At 35.7% G+C, this 20,148-nt stretch overlaps 1 protein-coding gene across 2 annotated transcripts in view; it reads left to right on the plus strand.

The window, feature by feature from the left end:
* LOC145764658 (reversion-inducing cysteine-rich protein with Kazal motifs-like) overlaps window positions 1–20,148 on the plus strand; it is a 53,065-nt gene that overhangs the window by 18,214 nt on the left and 14,703 nt on the right. The window contains exons 1-2 of one of the 2 annotated variants that reach the window (XM_082576304.1): window positions 14,185–14,342; window positions 16,474–16,550. In XM_082576304.1, coding sequence (XP_082432430.1) covers window positions 14,264–14,342; window positions 16,474–16,550 — 156 coding nt within the window. In that variant the 5' untranslated portion in view covers window positions 14,185–14,263. Of the gene's footprint in view, window positions 1–14,184; window positions 14,343–16,473; window positions 16,551–20,148 lie in introns of those variants that run through there. The other variant, XM_082576303.1, reaches the window with a different exon arrangement.

The following is a 20,148-nucleotide window of genomic DNA, read 5'->3' on the forward strand; positions in this document are numbered from 1 at the left end:
CCATTCCATGAGGACGTTATTGCATTGGTGGGCTGTGAGGTATCCTCCTTGAAACTAAGTTACTGGGCCTTCTAGTATAAGATGGTCTGTGGATTGATTTGGGACGTTGCATTTTGGACAGTTTGGTTGAGTTTTCGGTACCCGGACATTTTGCCGAAAGACATTTGGCTGAATAGACATTTTGCCGAAACTCATTTTTGTGTTCTATGTATCGATATTCTCCACAATGTGTTTTAGTCCATCGTTCACAACCTTAGTCCTTTCGGCAATTTGTCTTTCGGCTAAATGTCTTTCGGCAAAATGTCTTTCGGCAAAATGTCCTTTCGGCAAAATGTCCGCGCACGGAGTTTTCATCCCCATCGATGAAGGTTGTTGTTTTGTTTTAGTTTCTTTTGCTCTTATGCGGTTTGCAGTGGACAATAATTTGCCTGGTAGCCTGGGAGAGCTTTTGTTGGGTGCATGATTAATTCTTCACCAGGAAGGATTTTTTTTGCAGAAGTTCTGCCACTCCGTTGTAATATTTATTTGAAAAAACTGTTAGTGCCCGAGAATGTACAATATTGTTAATAGACTTCTCCGCTTAAAGAATGCATCAAAATCAATGCAGTGTTTTATGAGTTAGACGCTGAGCTTGTAAATCCCACCAGGGTTTTGATTGTCATGTAACGTCTTGAACTGTTGTACGTGCCCAAGTCCATTTTTATTGAAAATTGATTAAAACTGTTGTACACTCTCTGCCATCTCTACCTTCTGAAAAAGAAGCTGCCTAGTCCCACGTCCTCCTAGGCTACCTTCTTGATGATTGTCCAAACAAGTTAAGATGTCTTTGAGTTACAGTATGTGTTGCTAAAAGCTTCCTGTTTTTTTCTCAGATGACATACTAAACTTTCCTATTGTTTATTTCAACAGTTCTCATAGTAAAACGAATTCTACTGGCAGGCTCACGTTAGGTGCCTGGGTATGTTGAAAGATATCTTTAATATTAATAATCTTTTTCTATAATTTTGTATGAAACTTTAACATATGCAAGCAAATGTTTTTGTTTTACTCATACCGCAATTATGGAAAATGATCGGCATCATCTGGTTATAGGTGGATTGTTCGTAAACAGTTGTTCGTAAATTAATTCTTCTTAAAACATTTCTTCGTAAATCATTTCTTCGTATACATCAATTGTTCGTATAGTGAATTGTTCGTAAACAGGTGATAGGTCAATTATTGTTTGTGAACAATTTTTTAGTTGTTACTCAGGGGCGCCGGAAGCGGGGGGCAGGGAGGCATCATGGAGGGACAGGGGGGCAATGGTGCCCTTTTAAAGTCATGTAAGCTACTGCACATTTTGCAATATAACAATTTCTACTATTCGCTTTTAGCCTAATTATAACACAGGCCAACAAAAAAAGTTTGGCACAAATAAAGGTGAGAGTCATTTTAAAATATTTCAAGGCCCCTGATTCCGAAAATGCTCTTAGTTTTTTCGAATTGGCTCTAGTTTTCGAGATATTCGACAATGAAAATATTTTTGAAATTGTTAATCAAAAGCTTTCAATCAAAAGCTCAAAATAATATTCACAGCACAAATTCTGCAACACAGTAGGTTACATCATTATAACATAGCATGATGTCCTTCTTTGTATACCGGACACTTGTATCATTACTCGATAGTGAGCAGATAGATGAGCATTATCGCTATATCTTATCTTAAAAGTTGAAAAAAATTAGCCTTTCAGCAACAAAAGTGCCCTTTTTCATAATCCTGCCCCTCCCCAGTCAAAAATTGTTTTGGCGCTCCTGTTGTTACTCGTGCAGGACATTTCCTTTGAAAATGCTCAAATTTCCAATAAGTAGTTTCTTGCCCTTGTGCGTTAAGTGCACTATAATCTTTGTAATAAAGCTGGCCACCATACAAAAGTTTTAGCTTTCCTTTTTCGCTGCCATTCTGAATAAGGGACTCTACACTCTGTCTGCTCGTCTACAGCACATCACATCTAGCACATCTCTAGCATATACGCTACCCTAATTAATTGTTCGTAAAGAATTGTAACTGTTTTACGAACAATTAGTATTACGGTCAATTGCATGCACGAAGAAATGCTTTACGAAGAATTGTGTTACGAAGAATTAATTTTACGAACAATTGTTTACGAACAATTGTTTTACGAACAACTGTTTACGAAAAAAAACGTCGGACACCATAACTAAGACGTAATTTTCAAAGAGAATAGAATATTATAACATAAAAAATATAGCTGAGAAATGTGTGGAATGCAAAATTTGAAAGTAGCGCCAAATAGGCTATGACGAACGCGTTTGCGGAATTTGATCGATGTTCGTTAATTTTCGTATTGTTCAACGTCGAAAGATGTTGTTTGATCGATTGACAACGGAATGGTGCAGAAAGTAGCAAATTTTTGTTTCTTTATTTCATCATATACTGTGACATTGCTATTAATTATGAAGTCAAAACTGACATTCTATAGCTAGCGGCTGCTGTTTGAGGTAAAGTAATGCCCAACGCCAGTGACCTATGAAGTTTATAAACAGAAATTAAACTAATGGACGCTAGGCTAGAGGTTGTAGTTGAAGAGAATAGAATATATTGCAGAGTTGGGAATTCAAATTTTTTTCGCAGTTGCTTGTTTTGAACAATAACAAAAAGTAAGACTTGTTTTTACAACGTTTAAAAATGTATTTTTATCAGCCAAATGTGATGGTTTTGATAAGCTAACCACCTAAACTTATTGTCAGTCCTTTCATCAAATTTAAGTTAAAGGTGGATTGCATATAAACAAGACTTCGGAACTTAAAAAAAAAAACGTAATTTGTATCATGAAAAGCGAGGACGCATTTGAAAAACTGTGCCTTGTTTATACCACTATTTTCATTCACTGGAAGAGAAAATGAACTCCTCTTTTTCCCTCTCAGCCAATTGCAATTTTCAAATTTTTTTTTTTTACAAACAGTTTTGTTTCCGACTCAAAGTTCTTTGGTTTGGTTTGGCTTCGCTTTGAATCATTTTTTTTTAAAAGCAACATATCGTTTGGACTGCAAAACGTGGTTTCTTTAGCCTCTTACCCTGTAGAACACCGAACACTGTTAGAGACGTTTTCAAGTCTGACAACGTTGAGATGATGTAGAAGTGGTAAGGTTTGTTGATTGGGCAATGAGCAATGGGCATGCGACAAGTGCAACTTACCTGTAAGCTTCATTAGGATTAAAGATTGCTTATCATTTTCAAGAACAATTTTCTTGCAAACAATGAATAGGTTTCGAAGAATTTTGGTTTTTAATCGTTTTTGATCTCACAAAAAAAAATGTAAACAAATTCATAATGCAAAGATCTTCCGCAAAGTAAAAAAATTTAAGTCACGTTAGAAATTTTTTACAAATTTTTTCTCCTATATTCTCAATCGAATTACTCCTGTTATTTTTTTTCCCAAGCCACGTTTACGTCTTTACTTTTTGTTACTTTTGTGAATTTGCGATGGCAGGTGGCGGAAACTGACATACCGTATTTACTTGATTGTAAGCCGCGCTTGATTGTAAGCCGCCCTTGATTGTAAGCCGCATGTGATAGTGTTAAAAATTTAATGTAAGCCGCATATACTGTTATATGATCTTATAATTTTACAATATAATTTTGAAAACCGCAAGGTTGGCAACCCTGACCATAAATAAAACTGACAACTCCTTTTTTTCTTTCGAATGCACGTCATAAATGCATGTGACAATTTAAAATGCACGTCACAACTTCACAATTGTCGGCATCAGACAACGCAGTACGGCAAAACATCTGTGGCAAAGTCGACAAGGAAAAAGGCAAAAAGAAAAAATGTAAGCTGCCTTTGATTGTAAGCCGCCCTTGAATTTAAGCCGCAAACATGATGGAAAAAAAAACTTTATAAGCCGCGGCTTACAATCAAGTAAATACGGTAGTCGTCTCATGATCAATGCTCCTGTGTCTGATTGTGTGTCATCTCCAAATGATCTGTCGGACCTCTTGTGTTTGTTATTAAAGAATAGAATTGCCGTTAGTGGTGCTAAAGAGCAGGCAAAAAAAAAAGGAACATTTGTTGTGGTAAACGCGGTAATATAACAGGTAGGCCTAATATCAATATAAAAAGCGTTGGCATTTGCAATGATAACTGGGGCAAGCTGTGTTCAGCTTCCTTCAAAATTGTTTTACAAACCTTGAATTTTGTGGAAGAAGAGGAAAGCTATAAAGCTTTCGAAAATAATTTTCCATTGGTGGTTAACTAGATAATAGATATGCTTTGTGTTTCTGGGCAGTCAAGTGTAGCATGAATTCAGCGATAGACACGTGTTATGGAGGCTACACCTACACCGGTATGGTTAGCAAAACACAATACTCGCTGTTCTACGGTGAGTTCTGAGTAGGCAGGTAGTGCGGACGTCAGGAAGATCGTTCCTCCTCAACTGTTGATGTGCTTTTCTGCCGAAGTTGTATGATATGTGATATGACTTTCAGTCGAAATTTTATGAACGAAAATAAAAAAAATTATTTGCAGGTAACTGTGTTTTAGCTACATCGAAGCTTTTTGTGCATGATTAACAAAAAGTTAACTGATTTTGTCAGTGATTTATGAACAACAATGTTAGGGTTTCAATGAAAGAAGCAACTGAACATGAAGTAATCGCAAACGAATCTTGTCGAACCGTGCTTGAACATACATTTTTATCCCGAATTAGAAACATAGATCGGATAATTTGTATTTTTGGTACTTATTTATTGAATATTCTAAATCCTTATTCTCTGGTGGAATTTAATGTTGACGTTTAGTCAAAGACATGTTACGACAGAAAAGGCTGCGTTTTTCAATTTGCATCAGTTTGTTTACGCAAACATCTCTCAAAAATTTAAATACAGGCCTACAATTTTCAATTCTGTTCTACGTGTGAACTTACAGCCTAATAAAAAAAACTGCCTAAGTCATTTTGCCCAAGTCAAAAATCGAATGACTTAGGCAAGAAATTAAATTGCCTATGTCCATCTCATGACTTAGGCAGTTTAATTTTTTGAGCATGCTATACTCTGTAGTGAACAATCTGAAAAAGTAACCTAGTCAAAACAACTGGCATTATCTTCAAAAATGTGTGCTTCCCACCATTGACTGTTTGTGGGAATCTTTATTCTCGGATTAAGGAAGCGTTTTTGAAAACGCAAATCTGGCGGTTCTGCATGCTTGTAATTGTAGAGGCTTTGAACCACTAGCGCAGACTCGGCCACCGAGTTTTACGGTAGCCACTTTAACAAGTCGAAATTCTGCCACTGAAATTGACTAGAATGAAACCGCCAACCAATCATAAGCTACGGTTTAAGTGACGTAAAAAATGACGAAAAGAAGATCATAGAAAGCAAATTAAGTGATGGACTTTTTGTCAGCTGGTTGGCTTAGGGGTTAGGGTTAGGGCTAGAAAGTAGTCATTTCATTGACGCGTGTTCGATTCTCACCACTGCTATTGCTCTTTTTCTTCTGTAATTACCAAATAAAGTTCAAAACAAGCATTAACTCTCTGGATGAGTGCTAGAAGGGTCACAATTGGACGGTAGCCTCTTATAACACGTTCTGATTGGTTGGCGGTTGCATTGTAGTCAATTTCAGTGGCAGAATTTCGACTTGTTAAAGTGGCTACCGAGTTTTACAGAGTAAAGTTCCAACTTGTTGTTGAAGTGTTGATGTCTGTTAATTATTCCATTCACTAGGTGCCGCTGGATGGAGAGCTGTCCATGACTTGCGTTGCTCAAGCGCGTATCAGAGAGTTACCTTTTAACCTACCCCTTTAGTGTAAACATCAACCTTTGTAGTCACCGAAGTAGCCTACTATTGTTATCAATAAACAAACACTTTGTAGAAGAAATAGGAAGTTTTCTTGTAGCTCACTTAACTAGAAATTAAAATAGATCGCACTGACCTTAGAGTTTTTCGGCAAAATCATTAATCGAAGTCGGAGGTTAAACCTCGTTGAGTCTACAAGTTTAATGCCATGATTTCCAATCAACTTAACCGAATATCAAACTCTCAAATTGGCGGCTGAAGCATTTGTTTGTTTGGCAAGGATAATTAGGCGTAAAAAGCGTGTCTACCCATCCCCGAGCACACTAAAACGAGATTTCCATGCAGAAGCGCAATAGTGATTTTCCGTTTAATATCTTTGTTTTTTCTTCGTTTCCTTCTTTTGTTTCTTCAGTTTTCCTGCTCAGGATGCTCTATCAACTAATTGATTTTTGCACAAATTTAACATTTTTCGGCGGAAGTTTTACGCTAAAGAAAATCAATTAGCAAAGAAAACAAACTGGGCATAAGTATTTCCTTCTGAGAATGAAAGCTTTCATTGCCTTCACTAAAAGAGCAGAACGTTTTAGATTTAAAACACTCCTGTCACAAGAAAACAGTTTAAAAGGTGCAGCAGCGGCCTATAAATCAAAATAGCTTGCGTTTGCCGTAAAGTTCATTTTTATCAAGATTGATTGTTCCGACCTTGATTGACAACTCGTGTCTGTTTCACGCCATTTGTGTAGTTTTGTTTTTGATGGTCTACTCTACTCTCATCTTTTGCGAAGATGGGCAACGTATCTAAAACAAGGTTTAAACTGAATGCGGAGATGGCTAGTCAAGCTGACTTGTGTATTAAAAGAAGGACTGAGTGCCTTTTAGAAAAGACAAAAAAACAATTAACTTCTAAAAAACTTGTAGTCTACAACTACATTAAAAATTGTTGCACACTATTTCTTGACGATTTTGGCCATTTTTCATGGTTCACCAAGATCAAGAGTTATCTTCAGCACCATATTGTGCAGCGGATTTCAACGTTACTTATCCACAACCAGGGCCGGATTTAGACCATGAGAGGCCCTAGGCCAGTGGTTCTCAAACTTTTTTTTGTTGCGACGCCTCTGGAAAAGTTTTCTGGACTTGCGACGCACCAGCAAATAAAAGTAAATGAAGAAACTTATTATTAAAGTTTTGTTTATTGATACAACAACAAAAAGCAATGTATATTATTTAATGTGACGTGTGGGCTTGTTTGTTTTCACAAAGTTCATTGAATCTTGGGAGAATTTTTAAAATTGCCACCCACATTTTTCTTTCACTGTTTATTCGTGATCGATATTTGGTTTTATCACCTCCAAGGCAGAAAATCCTGCTTCACATAGCCTAAATACGACGTGGCAAATGGGATAATAATTCGCAGTGCTTTCTTTCACCAAACCTGGATAATCGTCATTTATTGAATCCAAAAATTTGCAGGATTTTCTACCACGAAAGGATCACGAAACCACTCGTAGTTTAAAAAATTTTCCAGGAAGTATTTTGCAAATTTCGACTCGAGCTTGGACAAATGTAAATAAATATGCTTCGCAAATTTGAAGGGAAAAAAATGCACTTGTAACCTCAACTCTTCACTGTTTTCAGACTGAAATAACACCAAGAAAAATGATTCAGAGTTTCCAATTTTTTTTTGAAGGATAGACATACAATACTGCATTAGGGTATCAGCAGTGGCAAATTTTTCAGTTAATTGCGGTGTAATCGGCTAAGTGCATGGGACACATGTGCGAACCAGCGGTCCTCAAAGGGTTAACCTCATTTTTATAATCTTAAACTGAGTTCAGCCAAGAAATAGAACTATTCTGCGACGCCCTTGGAAAAGTGAAACGACGCACCAGGGCGTCGCGACGCACAGTTTGAGAACTACTGCCCTAGGCTATTCCATTTGTGAGGCCCCTCCCTATTTTTGAGCTCAGAATTTCTCTCTAAACAACATCACATGTCATTGCTTAATGTTAAAAATATGACTGCATTAAACTCTTCCTTTTTTCATTTTCCACATGCATGGGTGCAAATAATTAATAGAATAAAAATCTAGTTTAGACAGTTTTGCCTTTAATTTTAATTTCTTTGATCAAACAACCGTTACAATAATTGTAAAGTTTATTTACGAGGACATAAGAAATAGTTACAGCCATCAAATAGAGTAAGACTAGGCTACCAATTTTTTTTTTTAGCTTTGGTCAAAGCAAAATCATGCAAAAGTTCATCAAAATTTATTTGTTTAAGTTTGTCACTCTCAATGCACAGAATGCTCAGTGCGGACAACCTTTCTTGAGACATTCAATTCAATTTATTTTTACATTGTCGATCTCAATTTATTTTTGATGCTTTTGAGCCTTGAGAAAGATCTCTCTCCTGAGCAGTTTGATTGATTGAATCTTTATCCTCGGACTGGGAAAGCTTCTTGCAGAGCTTAATCCTGGCAGTTTCGCATACTTGTAGAGGCTTTGAATCACTGACGCAGGCCCTGTCGTGAAAATTTTTTTCCCACGAGATTTCTGTCTCATTTACATATTTTGGTAAAAGTTTGTATTAAAACCGTGTGAATGCAACATTTTCTCGTTGGCACGGTTGGTTCAGTGGTTTCATCCTCTGCCTAGTGATCGTGAGAATGAGGGTTCGACGCCCGTCGAAGTCAATCTTTTTTTTTTCTTTAAATTAATTTTTGCGGTGCACAAGAGCTTTTCAAAAAAAGTAGGGTTAGGGAAAGCTTATATTTTATTATCATTGCAGAATTTCATTAGTAAATGGTTATTTTGCAATCTGAATCAACCAATCTCTCAAAACACTTTCGGAAAATCTTACTTTTAGAGTGACTAGAATTAATGTGATCAGCAAGCAAAAGCAATCTTGCCGAATATTAACTACAGAGCTGTCACTAGGAGACAAAAAAATGCACCTGATGCTTTAAGTCAGGGGTCGGCAAACTGCGGCCCGCGGACAAACTTTTTGCGGCCCTCGAACGATCTTACTTTTAGTGCATAAACTAAAGTTTCATCATTATCTACGCATGAATTTATTTTATATCATAACAAAAAGCCCTTTAATATGTGTCCGGACATTACTCGGTAACTCCCATGTATGCTACAAAATCTCAAAATTATGGTTTTCAATGGATGTCAAGACTGTGCCACATGAGATGCAAATGGAAATAATTGAACTTCAATCATCCAACATATTGAAGGCCAAATACAATTCAGTTCCAATTGCCAACTTTCATAAAGATCATGTCCAGAAATCTACCTATCCTCATCTGTATGACAATGCAAAACGTGTAATGTGCATGTTTGGAAGCACATATTGCTGTAACCAGCTTTTTCCAAAAATGAATTACGCAAAGAATAAACTTCGCACTCGCCTGTCAGATCGTCATTTGAATGACGTATTGCAAATATCATCAATAAAGTTGTCAGTTGATTTAAACACCTTGGCCATGACACAGAAACAACATCATCCTTCACATTGATAAATGATAAGTAAATAAAAACAATGCATTGCGTTTTAATACGTGTTTGATACTAAATATGAAACGACAACAAACACGTCTCATTGTGCAATGAAAGGCCTTTTGTTCAGTACAAAGTTGTCAAAATAATGGCGATTTTGTGTGTTAAACCATGGACTTCTAAATAGTAGCATTTAAAAGTCCATGGTTAAACTCAGTGGGATGTTAAACTGCGGAAATAATTATCGCAGCGGCGAATTTCTGAGCTTTTACCGGGCAACGATCCTTTGTTTTTAACATCTATTATTTGCACAGAAATTTGCATGTGGCATTAGTGCAACATTTGGCATTTAGTACTTACTAGTTTCATGAGTTACTTTCAGCGCCATTTCGTCTGCTTGGGAACTAAGGAACTTGGGAAGATGTAATTTGGCGGAAAATTAAGATGTAATCCCTGAAAGATGAAAGTCTGTGTAATCCGAATTGCTTTATCAAGGCGTAGAATTGTCTCCCTGACTTTTTCACATACAACAGGCCATGAGCAGCCTAATTGTGTTTCGAGAAAATTCTTGGTTTGGTCAAAGGACAAAATTGACAACCCGTTAAAGCCAAAGAGTCCGAAATGCAATAGTGTTTAAAAGAACAGAGGGTTTCAAAAACAATCTGTACCATAGGTTATTTTTATAATGTTTTTGATTAAGTGAGACAGCGCAACAAATTAAATTCTGCCATACGCCACGTAATACAATCATAAAATATTGCTCTTAGCCGTTCAGTAGAAACGAACTACAGTAGTAAACTGGGTCGGCCCTAAAGATAAAAAAGAACAAATGGTTCTAAAGTGTGGCTCACGAGAACAACATCGTGGCTCCCGTCTGGGCTCTAAAGTATCCTATCGTAAAGCTTAGGCCGAATTTCAAGGACAAATTGGGTAAAAATTTTAATGCTGCCATCCCCAAGATTCGTGAACAGCGAAATTCGGCATGTGGCTGGAAAACTTTAGTTCCAAAGCCACCTTAAGAACTTATAAGCAAGCTTTTACTCAAGGGGGCCAATAGAAAAGGTCCGCTTGCCCACGAGCTGTGTATTTCCTACCCCTTGGTCACAGTCACTAGGACTCGTGATGCTTGTCAAGTTTTTACTGACGACGACGAAATCACGCACAAAGGCAAATTGTTAAGTTTAGCAAAGAGTCGTCTGCCATATGCATAATGAGCTTAACTTTGATTTGACCGTTCATAACCTTTCACCTTCAAATTTAAAAAGTAAATAAACAGTCATTGAAGCAAGTTTGCTTTGTATGGCTCGGTCGAGCTTGTCATCAGCTTGTACAAATTGCTGCGACTCTTTTTGAAAGAATTGCTTAGTGTTGGATTAGCGAAAATTTGTATTGACTTTGCTTTGTTGACTAACTTGTGGTTTTCAACTGCAGCTCAAGCGACTTTTCTTTTCAAAGAATCCTATGCAAAACAAGGGACGGAGCCAGACCTTTACATGAGAAGTGAAATCAATTCACAGGAGTGTACAAAAATACGAAACATCAGTCACTAAATAGAAAGCACGTTTTTTAGTATTATGAGCTTGATTTGTATAGGGAAGAACATAATTCTCTTTGGTTGTTGCTTCACTGCAGGCTTCGAAAACGTAATTTTTGTGCATTGCATCAGTAAGTTTTTTATGTGAATATCAAAGTGTTATTTATAGCAATCAAACTAATAAAGTACTAAGGCCGAAAGGAAAGTTTACTTCATGATCGTTGGTTTGAAGCTACATTTTTCCCTTAAAAATCTCCATTCGAAACGAAGTTCAAATGAAATAGTTTAACATCGACAAAACAACTGATTTCCAAATATTTGTTTTTTCCAACATTCCAAATTAAAACACACAATTCTTCAGGTCTAACTAACATAATATTATGAACACAGCTACTTCCCTTTAAGCATAAATCACATCAATAAAAATTCGAATTATATTTCGTTTTGGCAAGCTGTGCACTCGCGAGCCTCATATTACTACGGTATTGTCCTAAAACACAACAGGCCTCTTCGTATCCGGCGCCAGTGTTCTTTATTGACGCCAGCTTATGTTTTTTTGGCTTGGGCACAATACGATTTCGGGACCCTCAGAGAATGGCGTTCCGGAATTGACAGATTATGTTCTTACCGTTGATTTGATAATCGGCTACGTAGAATTAACGCAAAATTATACAATTTGCTTTCGAAAATTCAGTTGTGTTAAGACTTCGCTGTCAGCAGCAAGGAATGCTTTTTAATTTTAGTCACATATGAGAGCTAATTCAAGCAGAAATTAGTCGTCGAGAAAAGGTGTTGTATTTGCAACAACTTAGCGCTGAGCTGAGAAAGCAAAAAGCTTTTTTGTCGGGTTTAATACAAACTAAATTCTGGCACACCTGCTCAACTGTATTGTCACCATCTTTTGACATTTGAAGTAATAAATATTTAATGGATGTAAATTAATAAAAAAAAAGTGTTAGCAGTGAATGCCTTAGGTCAAACTACCATCGATTATTATACTTTTGAATGAAAAAAGCGTATTATGGATGTAAAACTGATTAGAAAGTAATCTTTATTCGCATAGCCGTGTCTCTTTTCAAACTAAAATGATAAAAAATTTGTCTCTACACCTCGCAGTAGCTAATCCAAACAAGTTGATACAGCCACACAAGACCCGAGGGAAAGCGACATCTTTGCACCATTTTATGTTTTTAACAGCTATTTTCAGTGTTTGCCAACCTTGTAAAATGTAGTCGAAGCACCTACGTATTTCCATTAGAGCTTCTTTCTTTCAATAAAGCCGCCAGGAAAAGTGATTTTACCGCAGCAAAAGTTTATTTAATTAGCAGTTTGTGAAAACATTAAAATTAAAATAAAGGTTAACAGCTTTGTAGCAAAGGAAAAGTATATAAATTTCTGTGACTTCACAAATTCAACAGTCGTCATCAGATGCAAAAACCAGACAGGACTATATTTCAGTACTTTTGCTGTTGATGTAGATCTTATCGCTAGCTATTCAATTTAGATAAAATCTAAACAATTGAAATAATGGTTACTTGATGCTAAATTGTCGTACTCTTCACTCACCAAGGCCGTGTTGTTATTTTTGATAACATTTTGCAAAAGTCGTTTTCGGTTACGGATTTATTGAAAAAAAAAAGATTTTTAACTCCAGGAACAGCTGAGATCTTCATTAGTTGAAATAGTAGCAGTTTACGAATGACTTAAACTGATATGGACCTTGTCGACTAAATATTAGTCAGTTGTCAAAGAATTCGGTAACTTTTGTTCAGATTTAACGTTTCGGAACATCCAACTAACGCTAATCCGCTACTTTCAACACCAAAGGTACAGGTCTGCTGGTTTTGTTATGATTTCTGTGACAGCCACTCGAATCAAGCAGTTTCTTGCCGGCTGAGGTTAGAATGCAGTTATACAGTTGCAGCTGCCTTGGGAGTTGTGCGATTGGGTTATGTTGAAAATTGGTGGCTTTGTTTTGAGAACAAGATTTGGGTCGGATTAATAAAATCCAGATTGTTTTGTTGTGCAGTAAATTTGCTAATCTGTTTAGAGTGCAAGTCAGCTTGAGTTGTAATTTTAGTGTATCCTGCTTTAGTGGAAGTTAAAATGACAATCGAGAACATATTCTTATATAAATAATATAATGATATACTGGATGTGATAATAAAGCAAACATTATTTATTTGAACTAAAACTTAAATTCGAAGAATACGGAGACTTAATTTTTTTTTTGCGTCAAAACATCAGATTTTGATCATTTAAATATAAGCCATCTCGCTGTTATTAGCTTTTGTTATATGAACGTAATAAACACGATGTGCGTTCATAAATTAATCCACTTTGATTTCATTGGGCTTTGATTAATCATTCGAAAGTCTGCATTTGTGTGAGATCTCATAAACTCAATGGATTGTGAGCGGGATGCGTTAAGCTGCTTCAGATCGGTTTTACATTGAGCGCAAATTTCAAAAAATGTTCCGCAAAGCGATTTTCCTGACTTCCACGAGTAACATAAATAAACGGAGCTGTGAGTTCGAGATGATATGATCTTTTAAAAGTCAGTCATTTTTATTTCATCTCACCGCTATGATGACAGTTGGCATCAACGCTTCGGCTAAATTGTGGCCGCCCGACACTCTCTGTGTTGCTTTTTTGAAAGTTTAGTTCAACTGCAGAAAGCGAAATCGTGTGTTCATGTAAAAGAAATTAATGCGCAAGCAATATGAAATGCTTAAGTTTGCAAAAGCAATCACTGAATTAACAGAAATTAGTATATTGTTTAGCACTAGATAAAACAGATGTAATGATTGACTGTGGTTACCTCGCATGCTGAATATTTAAGTAAACTATGGTGGGTTGTAAACAAAAATAAATCAGCTTTAGAGGTAGTTTTCATTTTTTTGATACGCGAAAAGTCTGTATTAAAATCACGCTGCCTGCTCTTAAATAAAGGTACAAAAGTTTAACTTTGTAGCTTGAAAAAAGTGTGCCTTCGCAAAATGGAAGTCTGATATTTTGCAGAGTTGCATTAGAAATCTAAAATATCTTATCTGATGTACAAGATATCTTGCCAGTTAAGCAGTACACCGATTAGCTTGCAAAGAATTTACTTAGTAAGGTGGGCTACATCAGTGTACCCTTTAGTAAAAAAATTGTTAATCAGCAAGAAGTTACTCTTGGTATCGTTAAATTGTATCGTTCCAATTAAAATCCTTCCTTGGGTAATACTACGATACTATAAATCTAACCAAAATTTAATAAAATAGAAAGGAATGCGGTTCATCAAAATCAACAAGCCTTTGTAGTATTGAAAAATCTGCTTATGATTGCATACATACATTTTAGCTCGTTGCAGAAATTCAAGTTAGGACTATGTATTAGTACTTGGTGGTTTGGTGCAATAAACTGCTGCTCTGAATCTGGAGACGATGCAAACGTTCTTAACCAGGAACATGTCTGTTTTTAAGATGTTAACAATTTTGTTTGTTTTGAAAGTCCATATCATAGGTATGAAGATAAATTGTTCTTTTACATTAACGTTATAGCATTGATTATGTTTAAACGTAAAATTTAGATACATTTAAATGACGTTGATTAAACATTTCAAATTTTGAAGCAGAGTTACCAGGATTCTGTAGCTTATGAATATTGGCTGGGGCTTGTAATTGGTATACAACTTGACTAGCCTACTAAGCCAGCAAATCAGTTCTCTTTTTACATCGAATATAGCCTGCAGATGACAAAAAATCTACATAAAAACGACTGATTTGTTAAGGCATTCAGGATGGAAACATGTATTGCAAAAGTAGTGGGTTCCGTAGAAGGCAGTTTTCATACGAACAGCGGCCATGACCTAGTAAAGCATGACACTGGTAGCCCCTGTCACAGAATCGAAAAAGTAAAAATATTATTTACACGAGCTTCCATCATTCATCACTATTTTGCGTACAATACGAAGTTTGGTAGCCCCAGGACTTCCAAAGACCAGAGCGATAATTTCGATGTCGATGCAACGTTTGAAAATGTTGAGCTCACATCGAGACGTGATTTAAATTCCAAACAGTCTAAAATAATAAATCGAAACCTACTGGGACAAATGCAACTTGACAATGGAAGTCAAACAACAAACCTTGTCACGAAATCAGCAACAGGATGTATGGAACAAACCTAACAGATTATTCTTGTTTCGTTGATGATTTTCATTTCCAAAAATTTGATGCCTTTAAAAAGAAAACACTAAAACGTATTCAGAGATTGATTTTTGAAATTGTGCATTATTTTTCTGATTCAGGTGGTAAGAAGATTCTTGATAACTCTTTTTCCAAATATTTGTCGAGCTTCGAATTTTAGTGAAGAAACTTGCGTCTTTGTGTCTTTGAAAACAAAATACAAAAACGCCGTTTCAAATCACATTGCTTTTAAATGAAACATAGCGCAATAAATATTGGAAAAATTTGGCTTTGTGTGGTCAAGAAAAATCTTCGTGTGGTAATGTGCCATAACAGAGCCATTGTGGCATCAAATTCTCTGTCACCTCAGCAGGATTTAATGCACTCAACGTCATTGCTTGTTATGACATAGCCGATTTAACGCATGAGGGATCATCAAAGATGACATGCTGAGTAACCTCTCTGCCCGCCTTGTACTGTAAAACAGGCTTAGTAAGAATTAACTTGTTTTCACATGTCAAAAAGAAAAATGGGTTAATTTTAATAGTTTCAAAGTTTTTCAACGATTTTTGTTTTGTGACTTGACAGTACAAGTTTTTCCAAAAACATAAAAAGTACAGCTTTTAACTTTTTTGGCTCTGGCAGACATTGCAGCACTTCGAGCTGCAGTGAATGTGACTTTCACTTTGGAAGACAAGAGACACTCTTCACTGTCGTTGATGTGTTTTGCAGATAAGCGATGATTTCTTTCATTAACTCATACATAATTTCAAGCGAAATTATTTTAGCATTACATTTAACTGCACTGTGTAAGATTGATTTACGTGCTGCGACCTATAGCAAATTGTGAAAAGTTTAACTAAAGCGGGAACAATTACGCGAATTGGCCACACTTCTTAACAAAATTTTTCCATTACAATACGTTAAAACAACGACAAAATTATCATTGTCAGCAGTGATCAAATGCTACCTCCAATTCAAGATAAAGTGTTTATTTTAGTTAGATGTTATCACGTAATTGGCCACATTAGGTAAATGGCTTTATAGTTCTGGCCAAGGTGCAGTTGGCCTGTGTTTTCAAACTATATGTCAATAGACTATAATTTTATTCAATCTTGAGTTATGATTTTTAAGCTGCACTGTACCTTGTCTGGAAGCACCTGAGTCATACGAAATCAGTCATTGTATTTCACACCTTGTTTTTGTGTGTGCTCATTCCATCGACACTTAACTTCAATTCATGGGAGAAACAAAAAAGATTACTACAAACTTTCTAACTTGTTGGGTATACTGTGTTATTTTGAAGGAGTTTTCATTAACCAGCTCAAAACATCAGTATCGATGATGATATAATCATTATGTTTTACAAGTCTTTGTTCAACCAGGACCTTGCACGAATAGTTTTGTGACATACTGTATTAGTAAAATGACAACTACTTTTGTCAAAGCCAAAAAAATATATTTTTCAGAAACTGAAGGGGGATGGACTGGAAGATTGTGCTGCGAAATGGCTGTAGCGGACTCATGCAGAACCACTTGCCTGCAGGTGAGTTATTCAGTTTCTTTAGGTTTGAGTGGGGAATTTTTAGCTTTTTTTTCAGAAGTGATTCACTTCGTGCAAGCTGAAGCGAATGAAACACGGCCATAAAAGTTTAAGCGATGAACTGTATTTTAACATCAACTTTTCTCAACGAATTGTTTGATTGATATTCAAAATGCAAGTTATATTCATTCCCAGACAGCAAAATCCATTATTTTTATATTTGTTCAACGTCTGCAGACGTTGAATCAATGTAAAAAGGACGAATTTTGATGTGAGGGTTGCCCTTTCCCTGCACATTTTTGGAAAACGGGTTAGGTTTTCAGCCAAAAGCAGCATTTATCTTTTGATTATATACTGATACAGTTCAATTGCTGTGAATAACATTTCACAGTTTTCAATATAGCCTAAGTTTTTATGTTTTCAAATTTCACAGTCAGACAACGCCAGTAAACGTCCACAGGTAAAGCATGTCGTGGGGTAGACTATTCTACTCATGAGGAATCATTGTTGTTAAACCAAAACAGTTTTTTGGATAAAAATATTTTTATGATATCCACTCATGACATTGTTTTAATAAGCTTTTTCTTTGTTTTTTTTTTTCTCAGGTTTGTGGTTCAAAAACATTTTTTTTATTGGTTCAACTTCAACAAAAGATAATTAAAAATCACCGAAAGGTGTGAGAATTTTCTGTTTGGAAACAATGCTTTGCGCACAAATCGCAAAAATCTGTTTCAGTTAATTTGCACTTCTGGCTAAAGCATAATTTTTACTAAATCAATTACAGCAGATGTTATAATCACATGAAAATCTGTTTCATAAAAGCATTGAAAAACACCTGTTGTAACTAATATTGTCGTGCAACTGTGTCACTCACATTAAAGTTAATCAGACCGTATCTGTGATTCAAATTTAGGTGGATTGTTGAATGATTAGTTTAGTAATACGCCATTTTACTATCCCGACTCAGGTTTTGTGATGATACAACCATACAATAATAATAAAAAACTAGCTCATGCTATGTGCTACCTCCAACCATAGTACTCGGCTCAATGACAAATGACAAAAATACTGTATTTTTAAAAAACCTTGGTCAAATTCTTTTTACAAACAAATTTTCCTGAATCATAAATCGACGTAGTAGAAATATTACAAAAAAAAACAAAAAAAACGCAGTGATAGAAATATGAACCTCATTCTCAAAGTCTTGTAATGCCTGGGTAACATCGGTGTGTGCTTAACGCTTTTGCCAGTTTAATTAGCAAGGTTTAAGTGCATAGAGTTGGACTAACTGAAGTAGTTAGTAACCAAACAGAATAGCCACTTACGGTTAAAATCTGCAGCTTGAAAGATTTGGTATTTTGATAACAATGTATCTATGCCAATCCGAAGTTTACTTTAGGTTGGAGACTTCAAGACACCTGATGACTCAATTCCATTTTTGTTATTCCATCAAATATTCATGAAAAACAGATTTCCGTTTGTTTTCGTCTTGAAAGCTCTTTCTATTACAAATTAAGAATCTTTGTAGTTTTTTTGTTCAAGGTATCATCTCTACATTCAATTTTAGCAGCATCCTACTTTAAAACGATAATCGTTTTTGCCTTGTTTGAACGCTATTTGGTATTTCTGCAAAAATGACTTTAAAGACATTAAAGATCGCGCCAATTGTGTTTTTTTTTTCATATAAAACCGTGAGAAATACCATAATGAATTAACTTTGTGGACGACACAACAATGACATAAAATAAAAGAAGCAGTCACCATACAGGTTTCAGCTGTTTTTAGAACGGCAAAAAATAACTATAGTTATTCCCATTCCTGTAGCAAATACCGCTGAAAAGAATCCATTTCGTTTTTTTGTTTTTTTTATGCAACCGAGCTTGTTGGCGATAATTTGCTGCAGCGTTCGATTACGTTGTTCAAGATGGTTGCAGTTTCAGAGAATAGAATTTTGCTCTTTGCACTTGGCAAGTCCTTGTGAATCTGATATCTTAAAACTTAAGCAACCGTTTGCAAAAATATGCAAAGCATTTTTGCAATTGGTGAGAACTTTTTAGCCACTGTGACTTACAAAATAAGAAGAATTTTGTCAATGCTGACATTCAGACTCAATTGTTGATGAAAGCCGGCACACGTTATAAGTTTCATGAAAGTCAATACACTGCCATTGTTGTTCTTAGCCGAGTGCTTCGACTAGTTTCTGTACAATGTTGTACCATAACTATTAGGGACATTGGTATCACGTTTGTAGACATCATTTTACGTGCCATGCCGTTTTTTGATTAGAAGTGACGTCATAATGATGATGCAACTGAGGCCTGAGGGTGATGTCATACTGCATAAGTTTTTAATCGTGTCTGCGTATACATTTTAGTACATCTTTGTTCTTGCTATTTTTGCGTTGCTCAAGCACCTACTTTGAGAACTGAAGCATTGTTGCTTAATCTTTTCATTTCTTCATTCACAAAGCTAGATCTTTATAAACGAGCATTAAGAATTCACTATGTGCTCAGGTGTTAATTACACAGAAAAAATTTAGAAAAAATCTGTCAAGTTTATAGAAGCATTCGAACTGCTTGATTGTTTTTGCGTATCAGGTTTAGCTTTGTTATATATATATCTAAAGTTAAGCAACGTCAAGCCAATATTTTACAAGCATTAAGTTATTGTGACAAAAGATTTAAAATCGTTGCCTTCGCATTCTTTGTTGATTTGCTAAAGAAACAAAGTGCACACAAACTATTGGGTTGTGAAGTGAAAAAGGAAGTAGGAAAACTGACCCCACCATTACGTTTATAACTTAACCCAATGTCACCTGGGTTTCTGGTCTGGTAAGTTTGACGCAAGAGAAACCGCATGATATTGTCAAACAGTAGCAAGTATCCGTTGGTTGGTGAATTCCCACACTTTGACGCTCAATTGCCTAACACTATTTCACCGTGGTGTTTATGGTGTAAACTTGTTTCTAAATTTTATTTTGAAAAAAATATTCGAAAAAGCGCCAACCACAAAGTTTAAATTGGCATCTCTGAAATAAAGTTTTACATGAAATTATTTACTTTAAAGCCGGCTGAACGTCGAATGCGAAAGCAGCCAAGAAAAGGATGACAAAACTGTATATTGTTAAGGAGAACAATATGAAAACTTAAAAATATTTAAGCATAAAAGCATGGATAGTGTGGATTAAACTTTAATTTTAAAGCTGTGTTGGAGCATTGTACACTAACCAATTTCCCGAAACAGCCTTGTAAAGTTTATCAATGTGTCATCACTAAACATACAGTTGTTAAACAAACTGCCGTAAAACATCAGGCGTTGATATGTACACGACACTGTTAACAACCCATTCGACATAAGTGATTTAAATTCACTGTCAAACTGATATTTAAAATTGATAAGTAAAGAACAGCTTCTTCATGGAAGTGTTGGTGATACAAACTCATCTTGTAAACAATCTGTCGTGTCAGTAATAATAATAAATTATTTTACACTAGTTGGGTACAACACAACGTCTCTAAAAACTCTATATAGCATAATTGAAGATTTTCAGCCCCACACAAGTTTGTGCTGGTTTTCCTTGGTTTCGTTTGCCGGTGATCAA

Source organism: Aplidium turbinatum, chromosome 2, assembly GCF_918807975.1.
Source record: "Aplidium turbinatum chromosome 2, kaAplTurb1.1, whole genome shotgun sequence".
In the NCBI taxonomy this organism is placed as follows: Eukaryota; Metazoa; Chordata; class Ascidiacea; order Aplousobranchia; family Polyclinidae; genus Aplidium; species Aplidium turbinatum.